General features: G+C 40.2%; 1 protein-coding gene and 1 non-coding gene across 2 annotated transcripts; one reads left to right on the top strand and one right to left on the bottom strand.

Annotated features, from left to right (window-relative positions):
- Positions 1-2339: 2339 nt before the first annotated feature.
- gnb5b (guanine nucleotide binding protein (G protein), beta 5b) lies at positions 2340-12400 on the top strand. The gene is made up of 12 exons (XM_070909109.1): positions 2340-2465; positions 3973-4084; positions 4696-4832; positions 4973-5014; positions 6052-6128; positions 6484-6616; positions 9091-9234; positions 9393-9484; positions 9994-10042; positions 10333-10429; positions 11118-11284; positions 11810-12400. Exons 1-12 carry the CDS (start codon positions 2340-2342, stop codon positions 11819-11821), a joined length of 1188 nt encoding a protein of 395 aa, XP_070765210.1. The 3' UTR covers positions 11822-12400.
- trnap-cgg (transfer RNA proline (anticodon CGG)) lies at positions 6954-7025 on the bottom strand. The gene has a single exon. It is a non-coding gene; the product is annotated as a tRNA-Pro (tRNA).
- Positions 12401-12711: the final 311 nt, after the last annotated feature.

The following is a 12711-nucleotide window of genomic DNA, read 5'->3' as shown; positions in this document are numbered from 1 at the left end:
CCTGCGTCAGTGGGCGCTCACTTTCTTGCTGTTATATTAAATCCATCAATTTAATGCAAGCTACAGGTAAGAAGACACGCTCTTGTGAATTTCACCAGCCTTCTCAGACCCGGTCAGACTATCCTTGTGGACTGATGTATTGAGAGTGCAGAGCGGGAAGGCTGGCCTAGTTTCATAGGAGAAAAGAAAAGATGCACGTTCATTCATTGGTTGGTATTGTTGAGCAGAGCTGCGGCGTCTCGTTCCCCTGGGCTTCTCTTGGGCTCTCAAACAGGACAATATGTCATTCCTTCACTCTGCATTTTTACATTAAGGAGAGAGTTGGTTGTATGATACGACATAGACATTATAAATTGCCATTGTTCTTATCAGCACTAGCGTTGATTGTGCCATTTTAAAAAATGTTTAAAAAAACAAAAAGGTAATATCATCACCCCAGCTGTTGTGGTACTGGTGTGAACATGCTGAAGCCAGTACCAGATGTTTCCTCTCTGACCCATGTGTACATTTGACAAACTCGACTGTTTGTAGTTTCAGGTAGCTGTGCTTAGTGAATGTGTTCACCGTTAAGAAACCAAGAAACTTGGAATAAATTGTGAAATCTGTAAAAGTTAAATAAAAGAATTCCGCACTATTGGACTGTCTGTGGGAGGTTGTTTCTGTTTTTTTGGTTTGTGATTTGTGAAAATGTGATCCTTTCAGTCATGTGAAAAATAAAGAAGAAGAAGAAAGCATCTATTGGTTGCATAAAATATGCTACTCCCAAATGTCTGGCCACAAAATAAACTGAATCTGCAGTATTGATCTGTATTGAAGAAGCTGTATGTTGATTATTCTTTCCTTCAGAAGGTGAAACTGTCTAATTTCTTTCTAACTAAATGTAATATATTACATTCGATTACACACATCTGGTTACAACATAAACATGCAACATTGTACAAAAAGAAAAAATATGATTGTCTTATGACGCTGATAAAGTAACCTTTTGTAGTTTCAATTACAAGAAGGAGGCGATGTAATGTATAGTTACATTACATCATGCAGATTCCTGTAATCCTAGGGATTTTGAAATATTGAATCAGTAATGTGTATTGGATTAGAGTGTAAATGTATTTTTCCAGGCCCTGCAGGTAATGCTGTCGGGATATATGAAGCATGGAGGTAAAAGCAGAGCAGAGTCACAGCTTAAACACTTTACTAAGAAGCTTACTGTTCCCTCTCTGTATGTCCCTGACAATCCTCTTCACTGGAAAAACTCAACTTAGTTCTCCAGGGACAAACACCTGCTGCACAGAGCGGGCAAAATACATTTTCTTGTGAGGTAAGATTTGATCAATGATCTGGCTGCTGTCTGTGGAAATGATATTTTGCGGACTGATGTTGGTGTGTTTTTGTGTCTACATTTGGTTTCCAGTTATGGAATATGTTGTGCAAATGTAACTAGAGAGAGTACAGTTTATAACCTGAGATAAACTAGCCTGTGAAGCAGAAAAATAAATGACATTTAGAAATGCATAGATGGAGATTGACAGTGGTAAATTTTTCTTGTTTCTGCGGTATGTTCTGTACATTTTGTACATAAAAAACATCACAGCACAAGTGACAAGTTCACTCAAGATGAACTGAGTTTGGAGTATTGACAATTGGGGGTCATCTATGACATATTTGCATATGAACATAATGGTAGCCCATCAGTTCAAACAGCTAGTTTAACTCCATAATAACCCATTATTTTATTCTATTATATATACATTCTGTACACTGTATAATATTGATATTAATGGAAGGACTTCAGTCTCTTAACAGGGTTGCAGTTTTCTGCATGTCGATGAATGTGTGAGGATGTTTTTATAAAATTTAATCGAACAAAGTGAAGGAAAATACACCTATCACTATGTTCTCACACTATTGTGTCTTACAAAATATATACAGTATTCATATGGTTATATTGGAAAAATCACAATTAGAAAACAAGTGACTGCTTCTGATAAAGGTTCAGTCCATGTACGGTAGTGATAAAATGTACATTTGTGATGTGAAAGGTCATAATCAGTTTTTCAAAGTGTTTATCATGTACTGTGTTGTACTGGATGTGTGCAGTTCCCAGAATAGCTGTGCTGCACTCCTCTCCTCTGGAGCTCAGAGAAGGATCAGGCTGGAGTAGATTACCAACTACTTATCTCCTAGCCCACACACACACACACACACACACACACACACAGGCCAAGCAGTCACAACCCAGTACACAAATCAATAAAACAAAATATGTCCAACCTGCAGTCTAGCTGATTGAATTGATCTTGTGTTTTCCACAGGTGTGTTGGTGATCATCTGCAGCCATGTGTGACCAGACGTTCATGGCGGCCACTTTTGGCCCCTGCGACAGCTGCAGTAAAGCCAGTCCTCTCATGAACATCTACATTAAGAACGAGGCCATCAACTACTGCTCCTTCTGTATGGAAGTGGTACGTAATGTTCTCCTGTCAGTTTCTCATCACGCAGCAGCTGCAACATCATTTCATTGCAAACGCTGGCAACGTTTGCAGCATTTGAAAGCTTTTTTGTATCATTTGTTTTGAGTGGATGCAGAGTAGGTCTAACAAGATATTTATCTATCAAATTACTAATTGGTCCTACAGTTTGTACACCAACCAATCAATAACAGCAACTGACAGATGATTTTTTAAATGGAAAAAGAGATTGAATCCATACAGAAGTTTCAGGCTACTCTTTTATTTATCTATGGACATATGATGGTTACAGCTATTTGTGAGGCAGCTGCCCAGCTTCTACATAATGCAGGGTGCCTTTCACACTTTGTGCTACATCAGTTTTTGACCACTTACCAGCACCTTTTGACCTACAGCTGCATTAAGGACAGCTGTATCATGAGGACCATGATGGGGGGGGGGGGGGGGGGGGGGGGGGCATGCCACAGAGTCCCCTCCTGATCTGTAGCTCTCTGTAACAACTCACTTAACAACAGTGTCCGCTGTTTTTGTAGGTGATGAAGGAAAAACTCCAGTGTCTTTACTTTACGTAACATTAACATGAATTGAGTTTGAAATGTTTGGATATCCTATAACAGCCTTAGCCTTGAAGTTTGTCAATACACTTCAGGTCAGTATTTAAGGGCTTGAATAAAATTCAAATAATCAGACCGAAAAAACAATCCTGAAATAATTTTATTGGAATAGTGTGTCTAAGGTAAATATTGAAACCGCAAGAAAAATATGATAATAGTAAAGTAAAATAGTATTTGTGATTAAAACTCCTCATTATCTGGAGCGGACAAATTGATTTAATGATTATATTAGATGACGTTTTAATGATCTTTCAAGAGCCATTCGAATTGAAATGTCCTTAAATTTGCCAGTATGCTGCAATGTCTTTACTGAGCTAACATTAAATCTCATTATCAAATAATAACAATCACAACGCCTTTGTTTAACTAGAATGTTTTAAGGAGGCACAGTATCACAACTTCAGTGTGTGTTGAAAACCTGATTAGTAATGAATTAAGCTAAAGAGAGGTTTGGTAAAATGATGAGGTAAGAGCACTACAGATAAAGAAATGCAGCAGTGGGACTGCAAAGACACAGCAAGAGTGTAACTAGGCTTTATTCTGAAAATATTTATTATGATTATTTATTTAAAAAATGTCGATAAATCTGAACTTTCCTACAACAATTGAACTATTTGAATATGAGGACGACAAGGGCTGTGTTTGTGCTACAGTGTAAATGTCTTTGACTGTGGGGAGGAGGGGGCTGACAGACAGAGCACAGCACGAGCTTCAGTGTGACACGCGCGGCAGCATCACTGACGCGCTCGAGGACAACCTCAACAAACCTCCAACCGCAAACCAACCGTCCCGTTCCCCCACATTTTCCCGTTTCTCCCGTGTTTCCTGCCCCCTTCCTCTTTTCTGAGCGTTTTTTGTTTGCTGTGTGTTGTGGTCGCCTCTCAAAGATGGCTTGTCAGGGGCTCCTGAAGGGGGAAAGCCTGGCGTCACTGAAGAGGGAGAGCGAGAGTCTGAAGAAGAAGCTGGAGGAGGAGCGGGGCAAGCTGAGCGACATAGAGTGTGAGTGTCAACGACTACATTAACACGAAAAAACAAACAAACTATTAGAGTTACACCTCTCTGCCACGTTGTTTACTTAAAACACGACTAAAAGTTTGACAGGCTCGTTAACTGGTATTTTCAACATGTAACTGTAACATGTAGCCTGCCGTTTAGCCTGTAACGGTTATAAAAGTTAACCGTGAACTATAGTATTCATGAAGCAAGTTAAGCTAGCCTTCAGTCAATTGTTAGAGACTAACCTGCTCAATAAGGTAGTTAAAATCAGCCCCAAATGTACGAGCTCGAACCATGAAATGCTGCATGCATGTTTAAGCATCAGTAATAATAATCCAATAATATCTTCTATAATAATACAGACACTTTTACTTTTGATACTTTAAGTACATTGTGCTGATAATATTCCTGTACTTTTATTTAAGTAAGATTTTTAAGTATTTTTATATTGAGGTATTCTTACTTCCCTACTCAGATCCTTTATTTAGGATCAGAGTACTTCTTTCACCACTGCCAGCAGTCAAAAGTTCTCATAAACCTTACAAAACCAACTTTGTGTGTGTGTGTGTGTGTGTGTGTGTGTGTGTGTGTGTGTGTGTGTGTTGGTACCTCAGTGCAACAGGTGGCTGAGAAGGTCGAGGTGTTGGGTGCTCTGTCCATAAAGACCAGACGTGTGCTGAAGGGTCATGGGAACAAGGTGCTGTGTATGGACTGGTGTAAAGACAAACGTCGTCTGGTCAGCTCTTCTCAGGTATACACATGCACACACGTATGTGATACAGAAGGAGAGATATAGTGTAATATTATCTAATATTAATGCAAATGTGACACGGCAATGCATTTTTACGCTATGTAACCCTATAGTAATGCTGATTTTTTTTTCTGATCTAGGATGGAAAAGTGATCGTCTGGGATGCATTCACTCTTAATAAGGTGAGTAGACATCTGTGTGGTGCTTATTGTTGTGCATATGTAAGAGAATGTGTGAATTACTTTGAGTAATGAATATCAAAAACACTGGAATCTTTTGAAGAAGAAAAGACGTATGAGATCCATCCACTAGATCCATAATCCAACAATAAAGTAATTCAAAAGGTTTGACAAACTTAAGCTCTAATTTTACTCTAATTTTATCAAACAGAAGTTGAAGCTCAGTTGGATGTTTCTTTCTGCAATGCGACTGTTAATTGACTGAACTCCTAACATTTAGCATGTTATTTTATATCTTAAGTTTTTACTTTCAGTTTATGTCAGTTACCATAAATCAAAAGGTTGAGTTTAATGTCCAAGAGAACGCAATGCACAAACAGTCAGTCACGCAAATCTGTCGATGAATAGGACTGTTACTTCCAGAAGCTTGGTTGCCCAGTTTAACCTCACCCACTTCTCCGCTCCGTTATGTAAGGGCTAAGTGTTGTTTTTTTCCTTTGCATGCTCAGATGCTCATGTTCTCCTCGCCACATGTACTGGTGTGGAGTGGGTGGGCGGGTCATCCTCTGCTGCCATACTCCCTTTAGAGAGATCACATGGAAATATGCGTTTAAAGATTATCTATCCATCTGTCCTCTGTAATGACTGTGTGTGTGTCTGAGTGCACTTAAATGGCAGCCAGGATTCAGCCTAGTTTAACCATCATGCCTCTTGATGGAGCAGACATAACCACACTGAACATAATCCCTATTAATACTCACCACATTTAGGTTTACTGCAGCTGTGTGTGTGTGTGTGTGTGTGTGTGTGTGTGTGTGTGTGTGTGTGTGTGTGGCTGTTTGTGTATATGTGTCTATGTATACGTGTATGTATTTATATGTGTAAGAGAGTAACTGGTTCATGCTTATTAAAGAGACCAATAATTAATTACCACAAACAACATATTCAGGTTTTTTTCTCCCTTTTGCGTGCATTTGTGTGTTCGTGTATCTGTGTGTGTGTGTGTGTGTGTGTGTGTTTGTGCTATTGGTGTGTTACAGGAACATGGGGTGACCCTGCCGTGTACGTGGGTTATGGCCTGTGCTTATGCTCCCTCAGGCTGTGCTGTGGCATGTGGGTGGGTACAGAGAATTTCTGATTTTATTGCCTAGATTTAAAAGCTATATTTTAAATAAATACTGTAGAAATGATCGTAGAAGCTCATTTTGCAGACGATGGCTACTTCAATTGTATGTAAATGTGCATGTGTATGTTTGATGACTGCTACTGCTATTGCTCAGTGTCACTAAATTAGATCCTACTAGGAATATGTTTTATTCAACATACTGAATGACTAACTAGGATAATATCTATACCCTAAACCCTGCATGATAGTGTTATACTGTTTAATTTAGTGAGTGATTACTGAACAGGTCCCCCTACTGGTATGAGGCCCATCATTTAACCACTGATGTGTTTATCTCCTTCAAAAGCGGACTGGATAACAAGTGCTCAGTGTTTCCGCTGTCACTGGACCAAAACGAGAACTTGGCTGCAAAGAAGAAGTCTGTCGCCATGCACACCAACTATGTATCAGGATGCACCTTCACCAACTCTGACATGCAGGTGAACCCCAGTTTAATACCCTGTGTGAAGCTGGAAATAAGAGCTTTTTGTAGATGAAACTATAGTCTATTATCAGTGAAACATGCAGGTTTTGTTTGTATTTGGAAGATTTGTAGATAAAAGAATCAACACTGACTTGAATCTGAGAGTTATGGTATGATTGTATCAGGTTTTGGTGGACCTTGGAGAGGGCTTGGTTCAGCTGGGGGTTTGCCATGAGATGAAGCAGCTGCTGACTGTTATTAACAGTGTTACACATTTAAATCAATATTTTCCTAGTTCCCTTGAACTATTACTAGTACTATTAATGGGCTGCAGCTATTAACAGCATTATTGAGGGCTCGTCCGGGATTTGAACCCGGGACCTCTCGCACCCGAAGCGAGAATCATACCCCTAGACCAACGAGCCATGTATGTGATGCTTTCCCATTGTCTTGTCTTATCCGTCTAGTATATAATACTTAGCTTTAATATATTTAGCTTTAATAGTTTCCTCTTTCTGGCTCTCAGCAACACCAAGGAGCATCAATGACAGAGGAGAGGGAGGAAGAGGAGAGGGGAGATGGGTGGCAAGGCTGAGGAGGGGGCAGAAAAGAGACAGAAGTGGGGAGTGATGGTCCTCTATCCTGGGTGTATTAATAGACACTGAGTGGCTTTTATCAAGGAAAGAGTGGAGCACACTGACCTGAGGGCAGAACATTTAACACATAGACAAACACACATGCATGTGTTCTTCCTGTCTTTATCTCTCACACACACACACATACATGTCTCTCACACATCTCCTCTCTCATGCTGCATCACACACACAAAGACACATGCACGCACATGAGCGGCTCACAGCCTTTATACCATGAAAATGGACCTTGGAGCACGAAGCTGTGGACTACATCGGGGGCTCAGAGAGTGTGTATTATTCATTTTTTGAAAGACCGGTTCCACATTTTCAAGCAGCATTTAAGTCTGCTAACAGGAGAGTTAGGATGACATACAGTCTTATGTTGTTGTATCTCAGTGTGTGTGTGTGTGTGCCCAACTGAGACCACTGAGCTGGTGAGTTTTGATATATAAGATCTGCTGACTTCTGAGTTATGAGTTGTGAGGCTTTGTCATTAAAGACATTTACATGTGGGATCACTGGGTCATTTAATGAACCCCCTGCACGTATTTAATATATGGTAACATGCAGGTGGCGGTAAGCACAGTCAGACTGATGCAAAGGCTCTCTGTTAGATCAGTGAGGTTCCCATCTGTGTGTGTGTGTCAGTAATTGTGGCTTACTGATAATTGCATTCATGTTGAAACTGGAGCTACCTCTCAGTGCAGGCAGGATGTGGTGTGTTTTTGTGCCTGAGGTCATCCAGCAGGAGCTCTCTAATCCACCAGCCAGCAGGGATCTCTGATGTCTGCATGTGTCTCTAAGTGCCCATAATCTGTTTTCATCAGAGGAATCGCTGACATTTTAGCTTTTTGTGTGCTTGTTTGTATGTGGATACATGATGCACAGTGAGAGTTTTCTGTGTTAGTGGGGAGGTGCTGACCTTTAGCTTCTGTTATATGTATGTATGTATGTGTGTGTGTGTGTGTGTGTGTGTGTGTGTGTGTGAGTGAGTGTGTGTCTACCCTGTGAATGCATTTGTAAATATGTGCATAGAGAGTACTTCAGTCATGGTGCCATTAAATGTAGTAATATGATAGAATAGAGCTCTACCTGTCCACACAGTGCTGTTCTGCTTCTTTCAAGCCACTGGTGAGGCCAAAATGATCACATGTCCGGCACTGAGATTTAGTTTCAATAAACTTTGACTTTTCCCTTCATAATTTTTTCTTATTTTTCCATCAAGTCCATCATTTCCTGTTTATTTTAGGCTGTTCATTTCTCAGCTTTGGGGGAAAAAATGAGAAATGAAAGCAAAACCTCTAGCTGAAGTCACTGAAGTCAGTGGAGAGCAGATAACTACAAAAATAACCAACATTTAATATGGATTGTATAGGTGTTTGTGACAAAACTAAATGCTTTAAGTTCTCTTGAATCAACCTGCAGTTTCATTTTGTTTTGCATGAACCAATGATTGTAGAGTTTCCAACAGAATATACTCATCAAAGTCCCTCTGTGGCAATTCCTCCTGTCTAGTTCCTACAGCGTATTGTTCACTGGTGTAATAAGGCTGGTTAGTGTCCACAGTTTCCACAGTAAATCCTACTACAGTTATAGTAGTATAAGAGAGAACAGCTTACATGATGAGGTGACTTTTTGTTTGGTTGTGAAAATGTTACAAAATATAGTGAATGTACATGTCTGTTACTCCAATATACTTTGTAGTAAAATAAGCTTTATGTTTTCATGTTGTGGACTGCTTTGTCTTTGTGTTTTTTGTGTGTATGTTGGAAATGTGTGCTGTGCCCTGCTCTCGTATGCATGTATGTGTGCATTTGTCCATGTATATGTATGTATGTATGTATGTGTCTGTTAGATCCTGACCGCCAGCGGTGACGGCACATGTGCCTTGTGGGATGTGGAGAGCGGACAGCTGCTGCAGAGTTTCCATGGCCACACAGCTGATGTCTTGTCCCTGGACCTCGCCCCATCTGAGACTGGAAACACGTTTGTCTCTGGGGTGAGAGAGAGAGAGAGAGAGAGAGAGAGAAAGAGAGAGAGAGAGATAGCGTGTCTGTGTATTTGTCTGTTTCATGTGGTCGATTTTGAAGAGACTGGATCTTCAACAATATTTTCTTTTTCTAATGTGTGTGTGCGTGTTTGCATGTGTGTTATCAGGGCTGTGATAAGAAGGCCAACGTGTGGGACATGCGCTCTGGACAGAACATTCAGTCTTTTGAGAGCCACGAGTCTGACATCAACTGTGTAAAGTGAGTCCAGCTCTTTAATGAAAACTAAAGTCTCACAGTGTCTCTCTTATTACGTGTATTAAGTGGGAGAATTTACTCAACAGAGATGACTGTTGTCACACTGAGGGGAAGAACAGAAGTGATACTTCTACTTCTGCTACTACTATTACAAATGGAGACCTAAATGATGTCTGCACACATGCTCAACGTCATAGAGGACATCTGAGGCACTTTGCTACCCTTTAATGTTTTGGTCTTTAATGAATGAGAGACTGTAGTGCTCTTACTGTAGAACATGTTTTCAATTTGGTAAAACTTTTAACGTTTAAATGTAGCTTTCTATTTTTTTTGTTTACACTGAGGAGATTTATTCATCTACTGTATTAGAGTAAGATCAGTTTCAGCCGTGTGATGCAGTTCAAGCAGCGGAATTACTCACTTATTCAAATTGATTCATCAAGTTTTTTTCATATAGAAAGCTCATTGGTGCAGCAACATATCTAACGCTACCCTTGGCCATGTGTGTTCAGGTACTACCCCAGTGGAGATGCATTTGCTTCAGCTTCTGACGACGCCACAGTGAGTCATGTCATATGACCGGCTTATCAGTTTGTTGTTAAATGTACCTCCTCAGTGCATGTGTATGCAATCGATTGATTTACTGGATTGAGTCACTTTCTTGTCATGAGTTGATGTTGGGGTGAACTCAGCGACATCAGTAACAGAAACAACACCTGAAACAAACAGAAACAAATGCATACAAATATCATTCAGGGCTCCTAAACATGTCTTGATGCCATTCCTTTGGTTCCATCATCATAAAATGACCAGTTTGTGTCCGCTGTTGCATGTTTACCTGTGTTCCTCAGTGCCGTTTCTATGACCTGCGAGCTGATCGTGAGGTAGCCGTCTACCAGAAGGACAGCATCTTATTTGGTGCTTCCACTGTGGACTTCTCTCTGAGTGGTGAGGATTTTGTAAAACAATTCAAGTTTTATCGAATGTGCTCAATAAATGCCTCTTTGTTGTTGAGGTAAAAAAAAAACACACTTTCATTTTCTTCTCTTCCACATATAAAACATGAACTTGATGAAATCATACTGGGAAAGTTATACAGTATCTAACATGAATAAAGCTATTTTTAGTGATCCAAGGAAAAATGTTTTTCAAAATTGTCGTGGGAATTTCAGGAAAAACAGAAGACTGGCAACAAGGGAGTAGTTCTTGTGGTTTTATTCACGTCTGCAGACGGACGGTTCCGACAGCAACTCAATTGTCCCTGCCCGGCTGACCGTACTGCATCTCAGAGTGGTCTGCTTTTATACAGCATGTACAGCGAAGAATGTGAACACTTAAGACATACGTCACTCTCTTTGACAGTCATCACCTTGTAAGGATCAAGTCCCCAATAAATGATAATTATAGACAGCTGAAAATGCACCACTGAGAACACGTAGAGAAGTCTATGGTCCCTTGCAAGGGTCAAAGGGCACCACAGCAAATACCTGTGACCTAAAATAAACTCTTCAGGATGAGGAAGGGATATGTTGTATTTTCCCACTACAACAATCTCAACCAATCCTTTGTCCGTCTCTACTTCCCCTTATTCCAAATTCCCCACTTCCTCTTCCTCTCCGCCTCCTCACACCCCCAGGTCGCCTGCTTTTCGCTGGTTACAATGATTACACCATCAATGTGTGGGACGTTTTGAAGGGGAATCGCATCTCCGTCCTGTTTGGCCATGAGAACCGCGTCAGCAGAGTCAGAGTGTCACCTGACGGCACAGCGCTCTGCTCGGCCTCCTGGGACAACACCTTACGGGTGAGCAGGAGTTTCCTTACACAACGTGACTTTACCTAGCTGTTGTTCATTTTTTCTTAACTTTTTTTGATGAATAAAATCACATCGAAACAGCTGGGTTTATTTATTTAAGTTGATTTGGAGAATAACGTTGAGCTTTTTAATCATATTAATATATTAATACAGGATTATAACTAATCAGTCCAGTCCAGTGTATATGTTTGGATCATAATGATCTGATAATTTTTTTTAAGTTAGGCCGAGCGACCTAACCTGTGACTGGATACGGAGGTAGACTAAAAGATTTGAGAGATTTGAAGTGGCCAACCATGTTTTAATTTTAACATAATACATGTCTTTTCTAAAAGAACACATACACTATTATTGTTAAAAGCATTCAAGTATGCAACAGGCTTATATTCTGACTTACATTTGCTTTTTTAGACAAAAAAGGTGTTGTATGTTGAGGTTCTTGAGCTTGTAATTAAGACTTAAAAATGCTTAAACATGTTTTATGTTTTAACCCAACACACTTCCCTCATGCAGATTTGGGCCTAGAGTTTATATCACCGTTGTGATCCAGCGAGAGACAGCACCAGCATTACTGTATGGGACTGGCAAGACTGCGTCCCTGTATGAAGCCAACACCACTGCAGGAGTGTGTTTATATGAACCTTCAGTCTGACAAACACACAGAAGCACAACAGCCTAAAATGTCTCCTCTAAATGAGAATATATTATCGTATCATAACTGTAGGGTGCGTATTCAAGTTTGGATTCCTGATCTTTGTTATTGTTAGCTTGATGATTGATTGTATAATGATTTCATTGTTATTGCTAATATAGTGGGAGATAATTGTGAGTGTACAGAGCCGAAATGACCAGTAGAAATCAGCAGCATGTGTCTGCCCTGCCATGTAGACCTGCAGACGATATCAGTGATGTACATCAGTTCACCGTCACCTCTCCTGTGAGAACCACGCGTGCTGTGGGTGTACACGCTGTTGTTGTTGTTGTTGTTGTTGTTGTTGATGATGATACTGTGGCACTCTGCCATAGATATTGTCATGATTATCCAAAGGAAGACAACTTTAAATGTAGCCACACATTTTTCTTATCTCAATATACATAAACCTCATCAGCCTAGGTACATTTCTTGTGAGAAAAATAAAGAAGATTTTAAGTATTTTTTTGTACCTTTGTGTTCTCTTCTGCCTTCAATTCTCACTCAGCTCTGACAACCTCACCTGCAGCCTCGAATGCAGGTGGAGCTGGAACGAAAACACACTTACACAGATAAAGGTGAAAACAGACTGCAGCCTCCTGACACTGAGGTTGACCTAGATTCAATCCCAATGGCTGAAATTTGCATTTCTCCTATTCTGTGGAGGGGAGAAATGTAAATAGGCTGAGACCTGATCGTTCTGTCATTATGGTAATGTGATTAG

Source organism: Enoplosus armatus, chromosome 1, assembly GCF_043641665.1.
Source record: "Enoplosus armatus isolate fEnoArm2 chromosome 1, fEnoArm2.hap1, whole genome shotgun sequence".
Lineage (NCBI taxonomy): Eukaryota > Metazoa > Chordata > Actinopteri > Centrarchiformes > Enoplosidae > Enoplosus > Enoplosus armatus.
The sequence above is the reverse complement of the archived record's forward strand: the minus strand, read 5'-3'. Positions and strand labels throughout refer to the sequence as shown.